We start from the raw sequence: 25,547 nt of genomic DNA on the forward strand, positions 1-25,547 counted from the left end.
AAATTTTAAAAACTCAAATTGGTGAATTAGAATTGAGAATTTAAAAAATTTAGCCTCCAATTTATATCATACTAAATAAGATTCTTCTATTTATTAACAGTAGTTATCTTCTATATCTCGAATAACAGTATAACACTCGAAATTTAAATAATAATAGCGAATACATTAATTTTTTCAATATGAAAAATAAAAAGTGACATCTTTTCCCCTTTGTTTCAATTTTGTCTGACCAACCCACTCTTAATTTGAATGATTTATTTTTCACTTGTTGGAAAGTAGGTTTCTTAAACTTTAATCGGCGGTAAACGTAGGTCAAAGTCTAAGTGAGGCACTTGTGAAGTGATGGGACGAATCTTTAACATACCAAACCAAGGTGTGAACTTTAATTTACTGTCCATGTCCGTATAGTACTATACCTAGATTATATATTGATAGACAGATGCAAATTAAATTAAAGTCGAGACTACTATCTGTTCCAAATCACCATCATAAACTCTAGCCATTATTATATGTGCCTGTATTTTACGAACTTGTCTCACCTTTCTACTACTACTATCATTTTCTTTTCATTAAATTTTCTTCCTACAATAATAAGTTCCATGCCTTTGTGGAATTTACTCCAATATGTAGAGTAGAATTTATTCTATCTCCACTATTATTGATTGGCACCTTAACTTCTATTATTTATTTATTTATAAGTGAGCCACATCTATTTATTCTTACTATTAAGAATATTAATAAAAATATTGTATTTATATATACACTAAAAATAAATTGTCAAATGACTTGTATGTTATATATTTATATATAAATACATAAATTATCTTATATGTTTTATATTTTAATGTATATTTTATACAAATAATTTATTTATTGTTTAATTTTTAATATATAAATTATAAATTTAATTTTAATATTTAAAATAATTTACACGTTAATTATACAACAAAAATATAAATTGATTGTGTATGAATAATTATAAAATTATTCAAAATATGAGAAAAAAAAGAAAATTTTTTTATAGATATTAGACAGAAAAGATAAAATTCAAAAAGAACATTCACATGAGTTGTATTTCTCTTTAAATGAAAATTAAATTAATAAAAATAGATTAGTTAAATTTAAAATGTAAATAATGTCATCTAATTAAAAATAAACTAAATTAAATATTTTTTTAGTAATATTACATGTCATGTCATGAACACTCTTTTATTTAGATATATACACTACTTTAACATAAACATTCAGAATAATGTTAGAATTACTATTTTAACTTGTGGATGTCAATTTTTTTTTTCTATACTCATTTTTAACTAAAGAAACTTAAAATAATGGGAGAATAATAAAAAATATCTTTTGTCAATTACCTCATTTAAGACTTATCTTGAGTGAAGAGAAATATACTGAATATAATATTATAATCATTGGTTAAGATACTGTCCTTTTAAAATGACTTCAAACCATAAAACAGCTTCCCTCAATTTTTTTTTTCAAAAAGCTTTGTTTAAAAACTTTATGAAATTATCTTATTCATTTGTTATCTTTTAGTTCTTCTCATTGTTTTTCATTTTTTATTAGTTAGATACAATAAAATTTAAAAAGTTATCCTTTGAGTGTTTTATTGGAACATCTAACAACAAAGTCTATTTAAGTTTATTTCACTTTAAAAGAATTTATTTATATCTTTTTTGATATTAATAAATGTCTTAACACTTTTCTATTATTATCTTATATTTTTAGTTCTTGTAATACTTATTTACTATTAATTAATAAAAGTATTTTTTTTTTACAAATTTATCGGTTATTAATCTCTTATTTTAATATTTTATTTAATTTTATTGAAATTATACCTAAATCACACCTGCATCCGATTACTTAATATCATATCATTAAAAATAATTATATTTTATATTAATTGTGTAAATAATTACTAAAAAACAGATGTGATTAAACGATCATATAATAGTATACTAAAATTAAGTTCATAAATAATATAGTTAATATTAATATTTGTTAAGTGAATTTATTTTTGGTTTAATTATTCTGTTAGTTCATATAGTTTTGTGAAATTTTTAATTAGGTCTTTGTACTTTTTTTTCTTTTTAATTGAGTCCTTACATCATAATTTTTTTAATTAGGTCTCTACACTTTTTTTCCTTTTATTTGGATTTTTACACCAATTTTTCTTTTTTAGTTGGGTCCCTATAAAATTAAGTCTATTACTGTCAAAAGGAACCTAATTAAAAAAAAATTTGTACATTGACCCAATTTAAAAGAAAAAAAGTATAGAAATTTAATTAAAAATTTTATGAAACTACAGAATCAATAGAATAATTAAACTTTTATTTTTTAAGCAGTGTATAGTATGTTTTTTGATATTATATATAAAGTAGTAGAGTAGTAGAGTCTATATAGTAGAATATAATTGTTGAAGGGGATGAACAATATAGAGGAAATTAAAGGCATCGAATATGGAAGGGCAAGAAGCATTGAAAGGTACTAGTAGTTTTTCTTCAAAGTGTTCAGACTGTGGGAACCAAGCAAAGAAAGATTGCTCATACACAAGGTGCAGAACTTGCTGCAAGAACAAAGGATTTCACTGCCCAACCCATGTTAGAAGCACTTGGATCCCTGTCGATAGAAGACGCCATAAATCATCCTCATCATCATCACTAGTACTCATGGATCATCATCACTCTTCTCTCACTACAAATCTACACTTCCTTCATCATCAACATATCCCTAAAAGGCACAAGCACACCCCATATTCATCATCAGGTAACACGTTCATACAACTCATTTTATTAGCAATGTTATATTATATGCCAACTTTTATTTGTTATTCTTGTAATAAATTATTTTTTTCACAAATTTAAACTCACCCGAATTTTTTTTGGATTTGCATGAAATTTATATAGATTTTTTTATTTTATTTAGTTTATACTTAAACTTTTCTTTTATAATTAATAAAAATCAAAATTTAAATTTGTTGTTATCAAAATTATGATATTATATCACGAGGTCATTTCTCGTTGTATATACTTTTAACTATATTTATATGAGGTATATATTAAAATCAATCATTAAAATTAGTTATACCGTAAAATATATATTAAAATTAAAATAAGTTAAATTATACATATTTCTATACATAAATATATGATAACTGATTTGGTAAATAATTTTTTATTTTGATTTCCTAATATTGTCATATATACTAATTTATCAAAGTTTAATTAAGAACATTATTTATATGATGAATATTGTTTGACTGTTGATATATGATGTATAGAGGAGTTTCCAGCAAGTATGAGTTCGGTGGCAATATTCAGGTGCGTTAGGGTGCGTTCGATGGATGAAAGTGTTAATGAAATTGCGTACCAAACATCTGTCAACATTGGAGGACATGTTTTCAGTGGTCTTCTTTATGATCAAGGCCCTCATCAACCACCACCATCAACCTCCATAGACCCTCACCTACACAGTAATACTAATAATCTCAATCTTATGATGATGAGTAATAGTAGTAATAATAATGTTCCAACCATTATTGATGCTCCTCCTCTTCCTCACGATCAGCCTTTTCTATCTTCTTCTACTTCTTTTGTTAGGCCTCCTACTATGCCATATTATTTTTCACACCCTCCTAAACCTTGATTAAATTTAATTTGTTTCTTAATTATTATTATATCTTGCTCATCATATGAAAAACGTGACTATATATAGGAACTTAATTAGATGATTACCATGGAACTCTAATTCAGCTAACTAATTCAGCTACCTTCATCTCATGTATATTATTATTATCGTTAGAACTTTCTTCTAGAAGTAGCTAGCAAGATGAAAGGGATTAAGAGACAAAGTCATTAATAAATAAGTGAGAACCTATGAAGGAGATTATTATTATTGTTGTTGTTGTTGTTAATTTAGTTGAAACTTGGAGACTCGGTCAACTTATATATATACATTTATATTCATTTGTTACACATGTACCTACGTGATTTGATACACTATAGTACTACTGTAGGATGATGTAGCATAATGTATACTTGCCCATGCCCCTATAACAAGTAGGTTTTGTTTTTCCTCTCTTTGTTTTGTCTTGTTGCTCTATTTGTTTTCGTGATACGCTTTATATAATCTTTTAATCTTTAATGTTAATGATAATGTTCCTACTTCGTGTCGTGCCATTCTGTTACTACATGTACTTTGCCAACTTTAAGCAATATATATATATATGTCGGAAAATAATCACCGAAGATGTGTGAAATGAACACACGATTCGGACGGTGCCATGTTTATAGAATATAGACTATAATATAGGGTGCATCAAACCCAAAGTCTCTAGATAGGAACAACGATTTAATTAGTAGCATACATGATATTAGTAGTTAGTACATAACATAGCTAGTAGAGAGAGAGATTAATTATGCTGTTTGGTGGCAACATTAAAAGGATGCACTTTTGCTTGTTTAATTTCAAATGATGGTAGAGATACATTCACTGATCACCAAATACTCCATGTCTCCACAAGCAGCTTATGTATTTTTTCAATTAAGCACAAAATCATATGCCATAATATATTATTTTCAACAGTGTTTTGTATAAAATAATTTAACCATCAAATTAATTATTATATATTTATGTATGTTTATATATATATATTATTTTATATATTTTTAATATATATTTTATAAAAAAAATGTTAGAAATTATTAAAATTTATTATTTTTAATTATTAATTAACCATTAATATTTAAAAGTATGAGATAAAGTATGTTATTAGATTATTAAATTAAAAGAATTATACTAAAAAAGTTGAGTTAATAATTAAATAATAATAAAAAATAATAAATTTCAATAACTCCTAGTATTTATCTTTTATAAAATAAATAATGTTTTATAGACATATAATATGATTATATTTTTTTTTCCATATGGTAATTTCCTTCCCTATTATCAACCGAAGAGGCTATTTGTTTTTACCATACTTATATATTCTGATCTCTTGGCATTTTTTAAAGTATAATTTAAGTAGTTTTTCTCTAAGACTATATACAACGTAGATTTACCATCACTACAATAATATTTTCTTTTTTTTTTTTGTCCTTAAGACAGAAGTATATAATAATGAGTAGCTGTGTGTGGCTGTGTGCACATTGTTTTGAAGAGAAAAATATTTGGGGACTAACAGTCTAACACTATTTTATTAATATTAACTAATATTTTAGATTAATTTTATTTTTATACTATTAGGATTTAAACTTTAAAATTTAATTTAAAAATATTTTTTTGTTGGTTAAACATTGGTAAAAATGAAAAATTTTATTGGTAGTATAGCATTATTATTTTTTAAAAAATATCTTTTACTTATTTTTTTATTTTTTCCTTGAGCCCTTCGTAAAATGATTTATGAGATCAGTATTGTATGTCATTGTTTTTTCTTTTTTATTTAAAAAAAAATCTAATTAAAGACAAAAAGAAAAAAAAGGGGGGGGGGTTGATGATGAACACCCATAGCGTATGTTATATTATTACTTTTATTAGCATCTAGATTATAGCCAAACAGATTACATAGACGAAGGAATTAAGGACTTTAGGGTTAATCACATGCATCACATACAATGTAACCCTAATAAATATACAACATGATGCGTTTTTATTTATTTATTTACTTAAGTTCATTTTTTTATATGAATGTTGTACAAAAGATAATATGAAAGGGCATTAGGCATCTTGTGCAATTTATTTTTGGTGTTAGCTTTTACACTTATAACAAAGTCGTAGATACTGTGAACCCAGTGCGCTACAAACTTTTATGGAAAAGAAGCAGTACACACTCACACTAGCTATAAGGAATTCATTGATACTCTAAACCTTTATATAAACTTGATTGATATGGAGCAACAACTTACCGAACTAATAGTGGATTCTCTCCCACAAAGGGCTTTATATGTGACTTGCTAATTCTAGCCATGTTATAATTCTATTTTCTGTAATTTATGATTAAACAAATTCAGATGGTGAACGTTACTACCATGAACATGCAATGAATTTAATATTTTATTTTAACCGATCGTAATAATAGGAAGACAAAAAAAATAAATAGATAGAACTTATTTTATTTAATATTTATTAACTAGAATTCATTCAAATAATTATTTTATATAGAGAAGCACATCTAGAATTAAAAAAGAAGTAAGAAAAATTGAAAAAAAGGGTAAACATAATTAAAAGATAGATTATTAAATTAAAAAAATTAAAGAAGAGGTTATGCATTTCTGTTAGTAAAAATACAAACGAAAATAAGATAGGAGAAGATAAGTTATTAATGATAAAAGTTTTTTTTTTATATTTAAAGTAATTGATGGATGTACACAAATATTTTATCATTAAGTATAACATTAAAACTTAAATTTAGACACTATAACTCCATATATTGACATTCTATATTGTTATAGATAGATAGATAAATATGATTTATATGATTTAAGTTAGCTACACTTCAAACGCCCTCAATTATGTGTACTCTTATTAATTATTGGATTCTTCCTTGTCTCTATAATATAGTGTTTGAATTAAAGTAGCATATAGCGGCGAGTAAACTATACTTTGATGCTTTACTTAATGTAATTAACCGTCCACTAGATGCTTCTAATCTAATCACAACAAATATAATATCATGTTAAATGTCATTATCATCAGAAAGAAGCTTAAAGCCGTAAACTAAAGTGTTTTACAAAATCGATGAACATTACTTTAATTTAGGTAATTTTTAAAGCAACTAATGAAAATTTTTTAGTATACTCCAGCGATTATTCCAGCAGTTTTTTAAAATTATCGCCAATGCTATGATGACGGTTGATTTAGCCGCACTTTGATTATCGCCAGGACCCGAAAATAGGGACGGTTAAAACCGCCACAATTCCTCTAAAAACCGCCGCCACTTCACTGTTTTATTGTAGTGGTAGTTTTGTTTGTTGATACGATCATACAATGTTATGTTATTTTCATTTTTTTATAAATAATTTTTTTGTGACTTTTTTTTTGGTAAAGAACTTTTTATAAATAGTTTTAAATATTTGTTGATAAAAATAGTAATTTTTTTATATTTATAATTTTTGTTTTCAGCACTCATTTAGGGGCCACAGTTGACTATTTCCTATACTACACTTTCTGGTCTATAACAATTTCTTATTTACATGGGCTGTTCTATGACCTCCATCACTTTATCAGCATATCCAAAAAGCCCAAATCTAAACAAAGAAAGAATTGAACAGGCCCAATAAAGCCCACAAATTTCTGGCGGGAAAACGTTACTCATTCACCCGCCAAATCTAGCAGCTCTCAACCCCTAACCAAGTCACAAATCAACTCCATCCACACTCACTCCCTCACTCACTCAGTTTCTTTTGTGTTCGCATCTCACAAGTTTCCCACAAAAGCCATGGCCTCCGATTCTTCTCCCATCAACAACGGTACGCATCTCTTCCCTCCTTCTTCTTTCCATTTCGTAATCTTTTTTTGTTTTTAATTTCAATTTTTTATTTAAACCTTTTTGGTTTTAGGTCCTTCATCCCCCGACGATTCCCCTTCAAGCCCAATCGGCAACACCTTCTCCTCCCCCGGTGATGCTGCTCGCCGCAATCGTCGCCGTGGCCGCTCTTCCACGCCGTCCGCCTTCGATACTCCGCCAGTGCATCGTTCTCGATTTGCCGCCGCTGCTGATGCCACTCCTACTCCGTCTCGTTCCCGGCAGAGATCCGGAGGCGCCGGCCGTCCTCCGGTTACTCCGACCTCCACCGATGACATTCCGGCGTCTTCTGAAGGCGGTGATGGCTTCGACATGGATGACGCCAGGCCTACCTTCGTTTGGGGCACGAACATCAGCGTTGAGGACGTTAACGACGCGATTCAGAGATTCCTGAGGGACTTTCGAGAAGCTTCTTCGTCACAGAATGATGATGACATGTTGCAGCACTTGCATACCGAAGGGAAGTACGAGAAGCTCATCAAACAGGTTTGTTACAACTACCAAATTTATTTGTTAGAACCGTTAATTCAGTACTTAACGGTTATTTATCCGGTTAGTAAGTTAGTGACTATTATTAGCTGCTGTTCTTCAATTCCTCATTTCTGATATACAGGTGATTGAAGTGGAGGGAGATTCCCTTGATGTTGATGCGCATGATGTGTTCGAACATGACCCTGATTTGTACACCAAGATGGTTAGGTACCCTCTCGAGGTTCTTGCGATCTTTGACTTGGTTCTTATGAATATGGTTAGCAGGATTAAGCCTATGTTCGAGAAGCACATTCAGACTCGGATTTTCAATCTCAAATCCTCCACTACAATGAGGAATTTGAATCCTACTGGTGAGTTTTGAATGTCTTTGCTCATTGCTACTGAAAAATCCGTGTCAGATTAAGGAATTTTACTGATATTATGTTCTTTGTCCCGCCCCCGCCCTTCTAGATATTGAGAGGATGGTGTCAATAAAGGGTATGATTATACGGTGTAGCTCAATCATACCGGAAATTAGGGAAGCTATATTTAGGTGTCTTGTGTGTGGGAACTGCACCGACCCTGTTGCTGTAGAGAGAGGTAAGTTCCATGAGAAGTTTTATGTTTAATACCTGTTGGGGAGTCACCAGTGTCGATTTTGCAATTGTACTGTTTTGTTGACTGTTGGGATTTTTAGGACGTATAACCGAGCCAACTATATGCTTGAGAGAAGAGTGTCAATCCAGGAACTCCATGACACTGCTTCACAACCGATGCAGGTAATGCAACCTACTCCTTACTTTTGAAAGGAAGTGACCGTAAGTTGGTTATTTGGGATTGGACTATTGGGGTAAATCTTCTCGAATGTGAAGCAAACTTTCTCTCTTTCATTATATCTTTTTTATTTTATTGATATCCTATGTTTGAAAACTGCTCAGTTCCTTTTGGTATTTTCTTTAGTACAGTATCAGTGGTAGAACTGAAAATTTTGGCAAAGTAAAAGGTAGTCAAATAACTGGTCACAGCCTCATATGAGTTAAACTTCTGAATTGATTGTTGTTCTCCAGTGAGCTAAAGTTTGTCCCATATTTCTGAGCCTTTAGCTTATGGAGCATCTGAAGCTATTCTTATAAAGAGGATTGCCTAGCTCTTCTGCATGCTAATTGTGAACATAGATCCCTGTAATCATGAAACTGCAATTAACAGTTACTTGTTCTAAAATCAGGTTTACTGATAAGCAAATTGTGAGGCTCCAGGAGACACCTGATGAGATACCTGAAGGTGGAACTCCTCACACGGTGAGCTTGCTAATGCATGACAAGCTGGTAGATGCTGGAAAGCCTGGAGATAGAGTTGAGGTGAGACCATGGTATAATATACTTGACAAGTAAAGTGTTGATATGTTGTTTAATCATAAGATGTTTTCTTATTCATTAGGTGACTGGTATATATAGAGCTATGAGTGTCAGAATTGGAGCAACTCAGCGAACTGTGAAATCATTGTTCAAGGTATGCATTACACTCTCATTTCTTAACTCTCCTTGGTGCTCTACCCTTATATTTTGGTCTGTTCTAATTCATACTTTTGCTATGCTCCCTTAATGTTGTAGACGTATATTGATTGTCTTCACATAAAGAAGACTGATAAGTCAAGGATGCTGGTAGACGATGCTATGGACATTGACAATAGCGAGGGCAGAAATCCAGAAGAGGTTCACTTTGATGAAGAAAGGGTACAGTTTTAGCCTATTTAGTACAGAAACCATGGACTGATTACTTTGTCTAATTGCTAATATGCATGCTTGTTGGAGTCACAGGTGGGTCAACTGAAAGAGCTCTCAAAACAGCCAGATATATATGAAAGATTGACAAAGTCATTGGCACCAAATATCTGGGAACTAGACGATGTGAAAAAAGGTCTTCTTTGTCAGGTTAGATATCTTTCTAGCAATAAATTATATTGATTGTTTGGTTTTTTGGGGGGATACTAGTCTATAACTCTATATTTCGTTACAGCTTTTTGGTGGCAATGCTTTGAAGTTGGCATCTGGTGCTAGCTTCCGTGGTGATATCAATATTCTTCTTGTTGGTGATCCTGGTACTAGCAAGTCTCAGCTTCTTCAATACATTCACAAACTATCTCCTCGTGGCATTTACACTAGTGGAAGGGGGAGTTCTGCAGTTGGATTGACTGCTTACGTGACCAAGGACCCTGAAACAGGGGAAACTGTAAGGGTCATGAATGCATCATCTTTTCTATTTTAAGTACATTAAAATTACTGGAACGTAATTTCTGTTTATTCTTCAGGTTCTTGAAAGTGGTGCCCTAGTTTTGAGTGACCGAGGTATTTGCTGTATAGATGAATTTGACAAAATGTCTGACAATGCAAGGAGCATGTTACATGAGGTTGATTACATTCTGTCTATACATTTGCTAACAATGTATTAGCGATGACTCTGTTCTTTCCACTATACGGCAAGAGAGCAAATAGTATCACTGTTCCTGCTAGACCATCATCTCTGTACTTGTAATTATAAACGACGATTACATCTGTTTCTCTCCAGGTGATGGAACAGCAAACTGTTTCTATAGCGAAGGCTGGTATTATTGCTTCTCTCAATGCTAGGACTTCCGTGTTGGCTTGTGCAAATCCAAGTGGGTCACGATATAATCCTCGCTTGTCTGTCATTGACAACATACACCTGCCTCCCACTCTTTTGTCCAGGTTAGATTTTACACATGCCGTGTTAACTAGATTATGGGCCTGGCAGCATGTTTATGCAATTCTTGATACCTGCGGAACTTAACAGTATTAGCCGTGTAGTACTCTAGCGTTGCTTCTATTATTTGTGATGATGTAAAATAAGACAAAAGGTGTAACAATCATGTTATTGAATTGTTTATAAGTTGCTGCCAATTCAGTGTGAGTGGTTGCTATATTGAGTTGATATGTATTTTTTCAGGTTCGATTTAATTTACTTAATTCTTGACAAGGCTGATGAACAGACTGACCGGCGACTTGCCAAACATATTGTTTCCTTACACTTCGAGAATCCCGAGGTCTAGTAGATTCCTGCAATCATCTTGCTCAAGGCTAAGATCCAAACTTCTGAGATTTTATTTAATTGTAATGTTCTGTCTCTGTTCTTACAGAGCATGGAGCAAGATGTGATGGACATATCTACCTTGACTGATTATGTGAGCTATGCCCGAAAGCACATACACCCCCAGCTGTCTGATGAAGTTGCCGAAGAATTGACTAGAGGTTATGTGGATATAAGAAGAAGAGGAAACTTTCCTGGAAGTAGCAAAAAGGTGAAATCCCACACTTCTTTCATATGATTTCATTCTCAGTATATTTATTTAGGTGTATGCTGTGCCTAAAATTTTGGTGTCCCATTGCCAAAAAGTAAAATAGTTAATATTTATTTTAAAAGTATAAAAATGAATAAATTTTTTAAATATTTAAAATTTGCTATAAAAGACAAGTTAGGCAAAATTTAAGTATCAAATGATAGGCACCATAGAATTGGCCTATTTATTTATTTGCTGTAATTTGATTTTTACTGTTCATACCCTGTAAATTTCCCAATCACCACGTTTGCTGCAAATGCAGAATCAAGGGAATGATGCTGATTTCTTTACATGTTTCTCTGTTGTGTATGGTGTTTTCTCAATCAATTAAACAGGTGATAACAGCAACGCCAAGACAGCTTGAGAGTCTGATACGCCTTAGTGAAGCATTGGCCCGGATTCGCTTCGCAGAATGGGTTAGTTAACCTTGCTGTTTCTTATTTTCTTTCTTTCTTCATGATGTGGTGGAATAATTATACCGAATAATTAAATAATCTAATGCATACAGGTTGAAAGGCGTGATGTAATGGAGGCATTTCGGCTTCTTGAAGTTGCAATGCAGCAATCTGCAACGGATCACGCTACTGGTATTTTGTGCTTCGTTGACAAGCCTGATTCTTCTAAATTCCACCCAGAATAAAATAAGATCAAATGTGTTTACTAGCCATGCCTTTTATCCTTCCAGGAACTATCGACATGGATCTTATTACTACTGGAGTTTCGGCAAGTGAAAGAATGAGACGAGAAGCTATGGTACAAGCAACCCGCAACATAATCATGGAGAAGATACAAATTGGGGGACCATCCATGCGATTATTGGAGGTATGCTTGCTTTTGCTTAGCCTATGGACATATGTATCTAGAATAAATATAATTAGTCTCAATTCTGCAACGTCGCTCTTATGAGTTCAAATATCCTACAGCTATTGGAAGAGTTAAAACAGAGCACTGGCAGTGAAGTTCAACTTACTGATGTAAGTGTGCCCTTCCCCCCTGCCCTTCAGAAATAAATGTGTTTATGCTTGTTCTATCTCTAGACTCTAGCGATAAGGGAACTAATAGGGTCTAATAATCCTTGATAATGCAGCTAAAGAATGCAGTTGCTACTCTCGCCAGTGAAGGATTCGTTACCATGCATGGTGAAAGCGTTAAAAGATCATGAAGGTAGAAGTATCGGTGGTCCCTTTCTTGATATTTAAGGGGGGCCTACTGGTTGACGTGTTCACCTTGGTCGTCACAAGCACATTGTCCAATGTCCACAATCCACACTATCTTGCATTAATTGTAACCACTTTTTTTGGTAGTATTTTTCATTTTATGTTTATCCATGCATGCACCTGTGGTAGATGTTATTTATATAGGCGGTTAATTAGTTATTTGGTACCCTGTAAATGTATTTAGTGGATTTCAATCATTTCATTCTGTTTTTTTTTTTTTTTGGCCTAATATAACTTGAGTAATATTAGTTTCTTGTAAGTGGAATGGTGAGTCCGATACAGACCTACAAGGCTACAATTAATGGCCCTGGTGCTAAGAATATCATTATTTCAGTGTTTTTGTAGAATTAGAGGACCTGCATACTTCATAATGTCTACTTGGAGTTTTGTTGTTCGGTTGTTCCAATGATAGCAAATGGATACTCGTACTTCATAATGTCTCACTGCGAATGCCTAGGCAGTTTCGTTGTCCGTGACAGCCGCAGAAATTTTTGGTCCCATCGTTAGTGTTTCGCAACAGCAATATTTCTCTTATTAAAGCCCAATTGACTATTAATTAGTGGCTCATGTGTCAACCAAACCAAAATGAATTTAGCTGCTTTTTACCTGAGCAGTTGTTTAAGTAGGCTAGGTTTAGCAAATTTGTTGTCCGAATGTGGATGTTACAACAAGACCCTCTGATATTCGAAAATCGAAATACTTAATCTGTTTTGATTGCATGGACGAGACTTGAGAGTTTAATTAAAAATTCAGCGGTTTAGATGGTAGACATGTGCCATGAACAGGGCTCTGGATTGTGATGTCTTTCATGTGATGAGAGAATTTTAAAAGTTAATTTCCATCTCCTTTCAAAATTATATTTTTAATTCTTTTTATAGGTAAAATTATTATGTTGGTCCCTATTTTTTCTTTAAAAATTCATCTTTTATTTTTAAGAACATTTATAATTAAGTCATACCTAATTTATTGATATCGGTCGATAGATTTTTAACAAAAATTTTGATATAACTCAATTACAATTGTTTGTTTTCGATTAAACCTTTATATTTAGTTCAAAATTTTTAAAATCTATGATTTATAAAAATAGTAAAACATACATACTCTATTTCATATAAAAAAAATTACAATCATGCTATATAAATATTAGAAATCAACTACCTATATGGAAACATATAATGATACTAAATTCACATTCAATAATTTAATAAATAATACAATTAAATAAATTCATATTTATAATAAAAATATTGCAACACCATAAAAATACATTATTAGTTTATTTTTAGTGTTACTGAAGATTTTGATTATTTTAATACAATCAAATTGATTAAGTGATAATTTAATGTTAGTTCATTGATGTTATAGACACAACCTTTTAATATCAATTATTATCATACACTTTTTTACGTACTTATTTATACAATTTTGTTGGTCCAGTTTAACACAAATATATTTCTTTTTTAAAAAAAAGGGGAGAAAATTACACAATCAATCAATCACAAGTTTTAACCAGGAAAGGAACGTGTAGGAAGAAGCTTAGCTGATTATAGAGAGAGAAGGGGTTAGAGGTAGAAAGAAGGTGAAAAGCTCTCTCTGAGTCCTGAGAGGGTCACAACAATAATTGCGTGACTGAGATCGGTTTTTCTTGAAGCTTCGCAGTCGCAGGGTGAAGAATGGGAGAGGTAGCGAGTGGCGGTGGTTGTTGCCCTCCGATGGATCTGTTCCGCTCGGAGCCGATGCAGCTTGTTCAGCTCATCATTCCCATCGAATCCGCTCATCGCACTGTCTCCTACCTCGGCGACCTTGGCCTCCTTCAGTTCAAAGATGTCCGTACTCTCTCTCTCTCTCTTTCATAAACCCTTCCTCACTTCAATTCTCTCTTTGATCGCCTTTTCGTTTACTAGCTTTTGATAATTAGGTTTTTCCTTCGTTTTCGATTGTTATTTGAAAGATAATTTGCGCGTGCTTGTTGATCTGAGGAAGCTGTAGTTCCTGTTTGAGAATGACTTCTGCTTCACTCTCATCGTGCTCAATTCGCTTATCTCTCACTTGATTCCTTTTAACTGATTCTGTCGTTTTCGTGAGACTCGGTAGATTACTTGATTTCAGTATCCTGCTAGGCTTCTTTAATTATAGCTAATTAAGTGGCGAACATAGTCTTTTTGAATAAAATTTTTTACTTCAGAATTCGTTAGCAACTGGAATGTAGGTATTGATCATAGTTTTTACATAAAGGTTGAACAGTTTGTGTGTGTGTGTGTGATCAAGTTAAAAGGATTGTGCAGAATAGTTAGGGTAAAATTTGCTATCGTAGATAGCAGTGAATTAAGTAATCGTGTTTTTAAGTTTCTCTAAATTGAAGCATAATGTGTTCTTTTGAATCTTTTCTTTCAGCTCAATGCAGAGAAGAGCCCTTTTCAGCGGACTTATGCGACTCAGGTGTGTTTGTTTGCTGCTTTCTTAAGCCACTGCTTCCTGAAAACGCTTTGTTTGTGGTGAATGTTGATGAAAAAAGAAAAAATAATAAAGGAGAAATTGTTAATCCCAATAGTTGTTTAAAAAGATGTTGTTAATTATGGCCTATTGAACTGGCATTCTCTTCATTGCCATTTGGCTTCTCTACAAAACCCTTTGGACATGAATTAGCAATCACCTGACCCAAGCCAACCATTCATTAAGTGCTGCTGTGACTTTATGTTGAAAGTTTTATCGTATTGTTTTGATTATCAAGCAAAGGATCGAAGTATTGATTATATGTTTTGGGATTTGTCGGGATAACTATTTGTGCTTATCAAGATAAAAAGATGTGGAGAGATGGCTCGTAAGTTGCGTTTCTTCAAGGAGCAAATGTTGAAGGCTGGTGTTTCTCCAAAAAATTCCTTAGGACATGTTGATCTGAACATCGATGATCTTGATGTACGTGAATATGTTTTGTTTATAAAGTTGTTTTCCCCTTTCTATATTTTTTATTTTTTAATAAGTTAACACTTGCCATGTCTTGTAATAGGTCAAACTTACAGACATTGAAGTAGAGTTAACTGAGATGAATGCAAATGGTGAAAAGTTGCAACGCACTTACAATGAACTTGTGGAGTATAAGCTCGTGCTGCAGAAGGTGCCTTTTTGTTTCTTCTTAAGGAGACTATTTTGTGTCTTACATTCACATTGCATAATCTAGGGAACTATGTTAGTTATCTTCTTCCTCATACATATAGCCTGCTTGTGCATTTTAGTGGCCTGTAACAACCATTATATACTCTTTTAAGATGCATAGTTAGTGAAAATAACTGAAGTAAATTATTTGGTTCCTTAATTTTTGGGAAAATGAAAGTATAGCATTGGATCGGTATCTTAAATCAATGTTAAACTAGAATATATGAAAGTTTCAGATTTACCTATCGAACATGTTTGGATTGTCTAATTCTTGTTTTTTGAAAAGCTTATAATCAAAATTGCGGCAGAGAGAGCATTTAACGAGAAAGCTGATCCGTGTTAAAGTTAAGCAAAACCAAATATTTTGCAAATTGACTTGCTTCATGACTTAGGATATTTTAACATTTTGTTCAATTGATTTACTGAAGATAACATATAAGCAGTTGCTGTGTAGTATTATGAATGTAGGATATGCTTGATGGAAGGAAAAACAATTGATAATGTTTCAAGGCTTTTGCTACTGCAGGTTAAATAGAAAAACATTAAGATCTGCAAAATAATTATAATTTGATGTGGTACAGTCTGCATTTGTATGTATTGATTGAAGCAATTTCAAATCTCATTTTGATCAATAAACATTTTTAATACTTTTCTGATTGCTGGGCTGTTTGATGTTACATATATTTGCTTATTTCCAGATATGAAAAATGCATTAGCTTCTCATTTTTCTTGTATTCTTTATATTTAGATGATCAATCTTGATCCCAGATCAATCAGTAAATATTTATTCCCCTTTTCAGGCTGGTGAGTTTTTCCAGTCAGCTCAGAGCCGCGCCATAGAGCAACAGAGAGAATATGAATCACACCAGTTGAGTGGGGAATCCATGGAAACACCTTTGTTGCAGGACCAAGTAGATTTCTCACCTGCTCTTATATAACTTATTTTCTCATTTAATGTCAACAATAACATTTTTCTAATGGATTGGTTATTGCTCCTCCTTTGTTTTTTTGTGCAAAGGAATTGCTGGGTGATTCAGGGAAGCCAGTTAAGTTGGGGTTTTTAGCTGGCCTTGTTCCCAGGGAGAAGTCCCAGGCATTTGAGAGAATTTTATTTCGTGCTACTAGAGGCAATGTGTTTCTGAGGCAGGCTGTTGTTGAGGATCCTGTCATAGATCCTGTTTCTGGAGAAAAGGTCTTGCTTATGTTTTTCCCTTTACATAAAATCCATGAAACTATGTGTATGTTACCTTTTTTGTTCATAGCTGAGGGATCGTTCATAAATATGCTTTGTGCTCATTGGAATATAATCTTATAGTGACTTACCTACTTTGACCTGCAGACTGAGAAAAATGTTTTTGTTGTCTTCTATGCTGGTGAAAAAGCAAAAGCCAAGATTCTGAAAATATGTGATGCCTTTGGTGCTGATCGTTACCCTTTCGCTGAGGAACTTGGAAAACAAGCTCAAATGATTAAAGAGGTTTGCTTTTGTGAATTTAAATTGATTGCTCTGAAATGGTTGGATTGGCCTGTCTTTACCTAATTGGTGGAGTGGGAGATGTTATCTAGCAGTATTCCTTGACATCAGATTGCTGCTGGTTTTTGGTTGCTTAAATTACATGAAAATATATTCTTGTAGTAGTGAACAGTAGCCTTTTTGTGTCCCCTGAATATCCAAGAAAATGATTGGTTCAAGATGTTTTCTGTAAGGATCAGTCAGAGTATTTAAGTCTGTATCTGTGTAATTACTGTAACGTAGTTGAGAAATTTTCTCGCAAAGGTGTCTTCCAGAAACATGCTTATGTTGAGTGCTTTACTTGTAATTGCATTGGTTGGTGATATAAACCACAACTTTAACATAAGCATGTTATTTGGAATTTTCAATTTGTGTGTCAGCAGATCAGTTAACCAGGTGTCCATAGTCCATTGCTCTGACTCTATTCTTATTCATTCAAATTAAAAAAAGGAGGAGAAAAACCCAGTCAAGAATGAAATTAATCCATACAGTTGCCAGCAGACGGATGTTATCCTAGCTCAGCTGTTCTCTAGTTTTTTTCGATGATAAAGAAGCCAGTCATCTGATTGTACAGCTTATTAGCTACGTTGCAATTTCTTTGCTCTATGCCTGAACAAGTTTTAACAAACCTACCTGCAGGTTTCAGGAAGACTTTCAGAATTGAAGACTACTATAGATGCTGGATCGCTGCACCGGGGAAGTTTGCTACAGACTATTGGTGCCCAATTTGAGCAATGGAACCTTTTGGTATGTTAAATATTGAACTTAACCATGTTCTGTGTTATGCAACATAATAAAAATGAATTTTTATAACTGTCTGGAAAAGCTTTCTTTATAAGTATTTGGTTGAGTGCCAGTGTTCATCTTCCAATTATTCAAAAAGTATTTTCTTCTATTGGTGTTACTGATTACTTTCTGTTGATTATATTTTTCTCAACTCATGAAGGTGAGGAAGGAAAAATCTGTTTACCATACCTTGAACATGCTGAGCCTTGATGTGACGAAAAAATGTCTTGTGGCTGAAGGGTGGAGTCCTATTTTTGCAACAAAGCAGGTAAATTGTTATTGTGATTCCATCATGGATCTCATTTGGTCTACCCAGAGTTAATATTTTCTTTAGGGTTAGTGGGTTACTAAAATTGATTTATGGAATATGCTGGTGTGGTTTTTCAGATTCAAGATGCATTAGAGCGGGCAGCAATTGATTCTAACTCTCAAGTTGGTACTATTTTCCAAGTTTTGCAAACTAGGGAGATGCCACCTACATACTTTCGCACAAACAAGGTTACGTCTTCATTTCAAGGAATCATTGATTCATATGGGTGAGCATCACTCTAATTTTTTGCTTCCCATTATTATCCATTAGTTCGGTTATCCCTGTGAGCGTGGAGGGATAGATAGCATATAAAAATAAGTGAAACATATTTATTGCATGATCATCATAGGTTTGTAGTATGCATGTTCTGTAGAGTATCAATATACAAACAAAATGACATTTATAGTTGGAAGTTATGATACATGAATGAGTTTTTTTTTTTATTTTTATTTTTTTTTGGTCGGTGGATTGGACAACCCCCAATCCTAGGTACCTCAATGGATTGGACAACCCCCAATCCTAGGTACATAACACACCCACACACTCCTCACACATTTTATCACATTTTCCTCAATTGCATTCTCTAGGGTTTGAACCCTAGACCTTTGAGGTGGGGAGGGGAAGAAATGCCATTAGAGCCAAGGCTCATTGGCGATACATGAATGAGTTTAAACTTCCTTTTTCTCCTAAGGGTGATAATATAGGATCTATGCACTATCACTATAATGAGTTTAAACTTCCTTTTTCTTCTTCTCAGTAGCAAGCCTCATTCTGTTACTTCTATTCTTCTTCTTCTAATCAGTATTTGTCCTGCAGTTCTCCTGAAAACTATAGCATTGACGTACTAGGTTGTATTAAATACATCAGAAGAATACTGAAATAGTCAAAGAGTAGCAAGCCTCAGTCTATTAATTCTAATAGACATAGTGACACCTGGATCAGATTAGATTTATTATTAGAATGTGAATGTTTAAAGATGATATTATCTAAACAGTTCAAATGCAGAAGTTAAAATTCAATACATTTTATTTTTGAAGTTCTATAGTTTCAAAACAAACTGATCAAACTTGATATTGAATGTTCAAAACAATAATGGAGTTGGTGGATTTTGCAATATCTCAATACTTTGCGCATTGAATTTTGTGCTATTGCAGGGTTGCTAAGTATCAGGAAGCGAATCCCACTGTGTATACTATAGTTACATTTCCATTTCTTTTTGCCGTAATGTTTGGTGATTGGGGTCATGGAATATGTTTGCTACTTGCAGCCCTTTATTTCATAATCAGGGAGAAGAAACTTTCTAGCCAGGTAGTCTTTTAGTTTACCTGAAACTTTTTCCTTTGAAAAAATGGCACAAAAATTCATATTTTTCTGAAAGAATAGTTAAACATATTTTCTCCATCGTTATGTAAAATGTCTGATTACCTGTCTTATGCTATGCATGGTGAGCTTATATGGCTGAATGCAGAAACATGTTTTGGCCTTGTTAGTAATCTATGTTCATATTGTACAGGGCTAGTATTGCTAGGGCATTAATGAAACATTTGGCTATCTAGCTTGTCTAAATATCATTCCAGTTATTTTTTGAAAAATTGAGCTGACATTCTTTGTTAGTGGAGGAGGCAGGCCTCACCCTCTCTAAACGAGGTGTATTCAAATGCTGGTTCTTTTGGTTGCAAAGTTTTTCTTTATTAGCAACTTTCAGCAATTTCATTTTTGCAGTTTAATAGATGATGGAAAGTCATTAAAATTTAATGTACACTAAGAACATTTCAGACAGACATTACCATTTTCCATGAACTTTGCTTGATGATGTGCATTGTTTTTGTTCCATTAGTATAAATAGATTTCAATTTATTTGTTCATGAGTATTCTCACATGAAATGTCTGGGTTAAAAAACAGAAGCTTGATGATATCACCGAAATGACTTTTGGAGGTCGATATGTTATTATGTTGATGGCACTCTTCTCAATCTACACTGGTTTGATCTATAATGAGTTCTTTTCTGTCCCATTTGAACTCTTTGGTCCCTCTGCTTATGCATGCCATGACCTTTCTTGCAGGTAATTAAAATCTTTGGTGCACAATGTTTAACATTGTGCATTTTTCTTTTAGGAATTTACTCACCATCTTTTATGTTCTTATCTTTTCCCTATTCTTTATGCAGTGATGCTACGACATCAGGCCTGGTAAAAGTGCGCCACACTTACCCATTTGGTGTGGATCCTGTATGGCATGGTACCAGAAGTGAATTACCATTCCTAAACTCATTGAAAATGAAAATGTCAATTCTTCTTGGGGTCGCTCAAATGAATCTTGGAATTATTATGAGCTATTGCAATGCCCTATTCTTTCGGAACAATGTAAATGTCTGGTATGTTAATATATATTTGAATGTGAACATTTGTTTTGGGTAGTCGTATGGTATTCTTTAACATATAATTCCTATAAACTATTCAACAATTCTTTGCATATGCAATCAGATTAATAAATATCTTTCTATCTCATGAACTTGCTCATTAATTTAAAGTGAATATAATTTTGTTATTTCACCATTTTACTCTCAGGTTCCAATTTATTCCCCAGATGATATTTCTCAACGCTTTATTTGGCTATCTCTCCCTGCTTATTATTGTGAAGTGGTGCACTGGTTCTCAGGCTGATTTATACCATATAATGATCTACATGTTCCTGAGTCCAGCAGATGATTTGGGTGAAAACCAACTCTTTGTTGGTCAGAAATATTTGCAGGTTGTTTAGCTTCCAAACCCTTGTTCTCTTGAAAACCCTGTCTTTGTCTATGAACAACACTTATATTCTTTGTTCCATTCCTGCCAGATGACGCTTTTGCTTCTGGCTCTTGTTGCTGTGCCCTGGATGCTGCTCCCAAAACCATTTATTTTGAAGATTCAACACCAAGCTGTATGCTGATTTTTGAATAAGGCCTCTTCTCTTTTTACACATCGAACTTTTACCTTTGTTCTGACTCAAATAGTTTTGTTACTTCAGAGGCATGGGGATGAATCATATACAGCACTTCAAACCACAGAGGAGAGCTTGCAAGTGGAGTCAAATCATGATTCTCATGGTCATGAAGAGTTTGAGTTCAGTGAAGTCTTTGTGCATCAACTTATACACACCATAGAGTTTGTACTTGGAGCAGTCTCTAACACAGCTTCTTACCTTCGTCTATGGGCCCTTAGGTATCTCTCCATCATATAAGATTTCTCTTAACAATCATACACTATCCAATGTGCTCTAGCATAACATATAGCTGTTTTTATGACTAGTAACTTAGGCTTTTGTTCTATTAATAATGCTCACTTCTACAAGCTATATGGTTGGAACTTTGTATGATGCATTTACTATTTATGCATCTTCTTTAGATATATTTATATATACGTATATGAAACTATAGTGATGCATTAACTAATGTTTTCCTCCTTTGTGTCCAGTCTTGCCCATTCAGAGTTATCAAGTGTATTCTATGAGAAAGTTCTAGTTCTGGCATGGGGGTATGTAGTTTATGAATTTTTATTTCTTATTGGTGTGTAATGAGATGATTACTTTGGGTTGGAGACTTGGAGTGATGATACTGATGTCGACAATGACTGGCAATTGCTCTCTGATGTTACAGGTACAATAATGTGATTATCCTGATAGTGGGTATCGTTGTCTTCGTATTTGCTACTGTCGGAGTATTACTCGTCATGGAAACCCTGAGTGCCTTTTTACATGCTCTAAGGCTTCATTGGGTGGAGTTCCAAAACAAATTCTATGAGGGTGATGGATACAAGTTCCACCCCTTCTCGTTTGCATTGCTAGATGAAGAGGAGGAGTGATGCTTTAAAATCATATATATGAACGTGGGAGTAATATTGCTTTGGACCTGTATTGATTCTTTCATTTGCTGTGACTATAGTCAGTGACTGGTAAATGCGGCATTGTATATGGTGGAAATCCTGGTAGCTTTTTTCATTCAAACACCATTTCGTATCTTATTTATGCCAGTGAGTGAGGGGAATAAATTGTCCCCATTAGGGGGAGCAACGTTGATGAGCTAGGCAGGCGTGGCTGTAATAATAATTTTATCATGACATATTGATGTCTATTTCATTTTTTTGTCCCCAAAACAAGTAGCCTTATGTTGACATCTTATTTGAAGCATGTGGCAAATGATTTATTAGAATCAAGAATCTATTACTGTTGGGTTCCCAAGTGCACTTGTATTTAACATTTTGCTTGGCGTGATGAACGAGCTTCGTAAACTTTACAATCAGTAAAACATCCCCGGGGCGGTAATCTCAATGGTACAGTCAATATACAATCATCATTAACATTATAAATGTATAATTTGCATTTTACTTTTAACATAGATCTACCATTAAATATGAAAGGGGCTTTATAATGTGTTTAGAAAATTGAATCAAAGGGAGTGGCCAGGGTTAATGACTAAGATCTTCACTTTCAAATCACTCATCTGTTCACAAAATATATATGGTTCGCAAGATATTATGTTCGCTTGGTTAGACTTAGATCCGAGTTTATAAGTTAATTTGTTCAACTAAAATGAGCAAATGGAGCAACTACTAGATAGTGATTGCTCTTTAAAATGTTCCGAATTTGATTGAAGAAAACAATTTTGATCATTTTGTTTAATTCAAACACCAAGTAAAGCACAAAACCCCGTTCTTAATTTGCAATTTGTCATTACAAAGGAAAATAAGTATCCAATTAATTGTTCATGAAAGAGTTTTCCAGAAACTGTGTATCAGATTGCACATCTTAAAAAGTAAATAGCACTTCTAGCACCACTTTAAAATGCGGGCAATGATGCATGTCCTAAGGCTGAAACAAAGAAACAGCAAATAAAGACCAGAGTTTATGTACAGACAAATGACAAGGTTAACATCCTAATGAGCAGTGGTATGAACAGCTGCCACAGTTGAAACCAAGGAGTCCACCCCACAGATATTCCGTCCACGGCAAATCTTGTAGTATCCATTTTCTCCCCAATTTTCTCCCCATGAATTCTTGATGATCCAATATGGTTTCTCCTTCATCCGAATCAGAGAATAGCCTCCAGAGCCATATCCCACCAGTAACACCCCATGATCCAACCTCTTTGAACATATGTATGGGCATGAAACCCCTCCAATATATGTCTGCATAAATACAGCATTTATAGCCACTGCATAGTTCAGCATAGAGTTGCAACATGTTAGCCACTGTTAACCACTGTCAAACAAAAGTTGTTCAAAGAAAATTGTAACTAGTAGTAAGTAGTAATCACCTGCAAGAGGGCCATTTTTGACAAGATTGGCAGCAATCTGGTCTTCATCAAGTGAAACTACACTGAAGTTTGCTACTGATGCTGCTATCATTGTCTTGTTGAATTTGCAGGTTCCACGATCACTACCCTTATAAGGATAGTCTTCCTCTCTCATGATCCCACCGGATTTAAGGATGTATTCAAAAGCGCTGTTCATCAATCCACCATTGCACCCTTTGTCACAAGAACCTGGTTGATCTGGGTCGCACTGCACGGAGGAGTATATCCAAGTTTAGACAAGCTATGCAATAAAAAGCTGCTGTAGATAAAAAATATATATGAAACTCGGTATCAATTACTAATCTAAGCATCCAATTCGTTTAAATATTATTCTGTAATATCTCATGACTTTGTAAGTGATCATCAGTATATGCTAAATCTAAATGTTACCTAAACTACCATAACCATTCATTTAAGTGGATATTCATAAAAGTTAAACCTCTTTAGAAATTAACCAATTAGTATCCACATAACGATAACAATTGCGTCTTAAACCACAAACCTCATGATCGCAATCAACTAGCTGCTGTTCACTGAGACTAACAAGTTCCCCGGTAGCTAGATAATGAGCACCTTCCAGTGCCCCAGTTGCGCTGAAACTCCAACACGATCCGCAAGAACCCTAAACCCCCGCAACAACAACAACAACAATTAACATTTCAATATAAGCGAAGGTATCAAGTATAGACTTTTTCTCACAGCAATCCTATGTTACATAATATATTACCAATTTACCATCAATCTAACAACTAAATCAATATCTAAATATATCATGAAACCAATTTAATGTCCAAAAGAAGATAATAACAGAAAAGAAGGAACCTGATTTTTGACAGGGGTAACAGCTCCATGATCTCTCCAATCAAAATCGGAGGGAAGATCTGCGGTTGGCAGAATAGGAGCTTTGTTTGCATCAGATGGCAACCTAACCCCTCTTAGCCCCAAAACGTTCTTCCTGAACTCAGATTCCGTCATGTCAGAGAACCGCGTGACGCCGTGAATCGCCGAAGGGTCCATCCTCTGGTGTCTTCTCGCGCGGTGCATGTTAGCCTTGAACACCGCGAACCTGTAATCGTGCTCCTCCAGCGTAGAATACACCTTCCCGAATCTCCGCTTGAAGGCGGCGAAGTGATGCTCCGCTCCCAACAAATGCGCGTCGCCGTCGCCGTCGCCGTCACCAACCACCTGGCGGATTAAGGCGTCGTCAGCACCACCGTCCTCCTCCGACGATATCGGAGAGAGAAACAAAAAGAGGAGAGCGAAGAGAGAGAAGAGAAAGAGTGTTGTTCGTTCCATACTGAAAATAAAGTGCGAGGAAGTGAAGAAGCAATGCATGCGAATTTGGAGTTTATATATATACGAAGCTTGTGACGGTAACGTGAAGGTTAAGAGTTAAGAATGTTAGATTACTGTGGGGATGCGTCGCACCTGATAAGAATCTCTGTCCCACTAAAAAGTAAAAACTGAAAGTGAAATGGTGATAGCGACAGATAACTTTGGAGTGAGGTAAGGTATTCAGTGTTTCCGTATAGTATGCCCAATCTCCTCCTTTGAATGGTAGTTGCTTACTGGTTTGTTTCTTGTTACTTTCCCAGTTTTCCTTGCTTGCTGCTTTGCATGACCTTTTTCTTTTAATATATTTTTTTGTTATCGTTAAAAATTCGATTAACTATGCTTAACTTGATAAAACTCACTTGAAAATTAGCTGCCACACTATCTTTTTATTTACAAACTTTAATTTAATATTTTATTTATTTATACAAATAAAAAAAATAACTATCAAATTAGTTATTATATATATATTTTGTTTTATTTATTTTTAATATATATATATTTTAAGAAAAGTCTAAAAAACCAATAACTTTATTAAATTCT

At 33.6% G+C, this 25,547-nt stretch overlaps 3 protein-coding genes and 1 non-coding gene across 4 annotated transcripts; 3 read left to right on the forward strand and 1 right to left on the reverse strand.

Annotated features, from left to right (window-relative positions):
* Positions 1 to 2,440: 2,440 nt before the first annotated feature.
* Positions 2,441 to 4,087, forward strand: LOC112769418 (uncharacterized). Its single transcript, XR_011878256.1, has 2 exons — positions 2,441 to 2,778; positions 3,293 to 4,087. It is a non-coding gene; the product is annotated as an uncharacterized protein (transcript).
* A 3,243-nt stretch (positions 4,088 to 7,330) lies between these two features.
* Positions 7,331 to 12,924, forward strand: LOC112789160 (DNA replication licensing factor MCM4). The gene is made up of 19 exons (XM_025830933.3): positions 7,331 to 7,478; positions 7,569 to 8,020; positions 8,148 to 8,376; positions 8,477 to 8,605; positions 8,703 to 8,784; positions 9,231 to 9,363; positions 9,443 to 9,514; positions 9,616 to 9,738; positions 9,823 to 9,936; positions 10,022 to 10,234; positions 10,314 to 10,412; positions 10,571 to 10,731; positions 10,970 to 11,066; positions 11,160 to 11,321; positions 11,696 to 11,776; positions 11,869 to 11,947; positions 12,046 to 12,182; positions 12,284 to 12,334; positions 12,448 to 12,924. Exons 1-19 carry the CDS (start codon positions 7,448 to 7,450, stop codon positions 12,520 to 12,522), a joined length of 2,520 nt encoding a protein of 839 aa, XP_025686718.1. The 5' UTR covers positions 7,331 to 7,447; the 3' UTR covers positions 12,523 to 12,924.
* Positions 12,925 to 13,967: 1,043 nt separating this feature from the next.
* Positions 13,968 to 22,558, forward strand: LOC112789161 (V-type proton ATPase subunit a3). The gene is made up of 18 exons (XM_025830934.3): positions 13,968 to 14,403; positions 14,972 to 15,016; positions 15,374 to 15,493; positions 15,585 to 15,692; positions 16,531 to 16,641; positions 16,749 to 16,922; positions 17,070 to 17,207; positions 17,883 to 17,990; positions 18,190 to 18,297; positions 18,417 to 18,565; positions 19,494 to 19,647; positions 20,243 to 20,403; positions 20,508 to 20,714; positions 20,908 to 21,091; positions 21,179 to 21,262; positions 21,350 to 21,543; positions 21,796 to 21,855; positions 21,978 to 22,558. Exons 1-18 carry the CDS (start codon positions 14,251 to 14,253, stop codon positions 22,180 to 22,182), a joined length of 2,463 nt encoding a protein of 820 aa, XP_025686719.1. The 5' UTR covers positions 13,968 to 14,250; the 3' UTR covers positions 22,183 to 22,558.
* Positions 22,559 to 23,012: 454 nt separating this feature from the next.
* LOC112789162 (cysteine protease RD19A) lies at positions 23,013 to 25,032 on the reverse strand. Its single transcript, XM_025830936.3, has 4 exons — positions 24,495 to 25,032; positions 24,175 to 24,294; positions 23,634 to 23,880; positions 23,013 to 23,531 (listed from the first exon to the last, which is right to left on the reverse strand). The coding sequence occupies exons 1-4, from the start codon at positions 25,005 to 25,007 to the stop codon at positions 23,254 to 23,256; spliced, it is 1,158 nt and encodes a 385-aa protein (XP_025686721.1). The 5' UTR covers positions 25,008 to 25,032; the 3' UTR covers positions 23,013 to 23,253.
* Positions 25,033 to 25,547: the final 515 nt, after the last annotated feature.

Source organism: Arachis hypogaea, chromosome 3 (assembly GCF_003086295.3).
Source record: "Arachis hypogaea cultivar Tifrunner chromosome 3, arahy.Tifrunner.gnm2.J5K5, whole genome shotgun sequence".
In the NCBI taxonomy this organism is placed as follows: Eukaryota; Viridiplantae; Streptophyta; class Magnoliopsida; order Fabales; family Fabaceae; genus Arachis; species Arachis hypogaea.

Bases quoted from the DNA above. Each gene is read 5' to 3' on its own strand.
- LOC112789160 (XM_025830933.3), top strand. From the start codon at position 7,448: ATGGCCTCCGATTCTTCTCCCATCAACAACG. The intron at 8,606-8,702 runs GTAAGTTCCATG...TGGGATTTTTAG, and splicing joins CCCTGTTGCTGTAGAGAGAG to GACGTATAACCGAGCCAACT. The intron at 10,732-10,969 runs GTTAGATTTTAC...GTATTTTTTCAG, and splicing joins CCTCCCACTCTTTTGTCCAG to GTTCGATTTAATTTACTTAA.
- LOC112789161 (XM_025830934.3), top strand. From the start codon at position 14,251: ATGGGAGAGGTAGCGAGTGGCGGTGGTTGTTGCCCTCCGATGGATCTG. The intron at 21,092-21,178 runs GTTGTTTAGCTT...CATTCCTGCCAG, and splicing joins TTGGTCAGAAATATTTGCAG to ATGACGCTTTTGCTTCTGGC. The intron at 21,856-21,977 runs GTATGTAGTTTA...CTGATGTTACAG, and splicing joins GTTCTAGTTCTGGCATGGGG to GTACAATAATGTGATTATCC.
- LOC112789162 (XM_025830936.3), bottom strand. From the start codon at position 25,007: ATGCATTGCTTCTTCACTTCCTCGCACTTTATTTTCAGTATGGAACGA. The intron at 24,295-24,494 runs GTTCCTTCTTTT...GCGGGGGTTTAG, and splicing joins TTACCCCTGTCAAAAATCAG to GGTTCTTGCGGATCGTGTTG. The intron at 23,532-23,633 runs GTGATTACTACT...TGAACTATGCAG, and splicing joins CAAAAATGGCCCTCTTGCAG to TGGCTATAAATGCTGTATTT.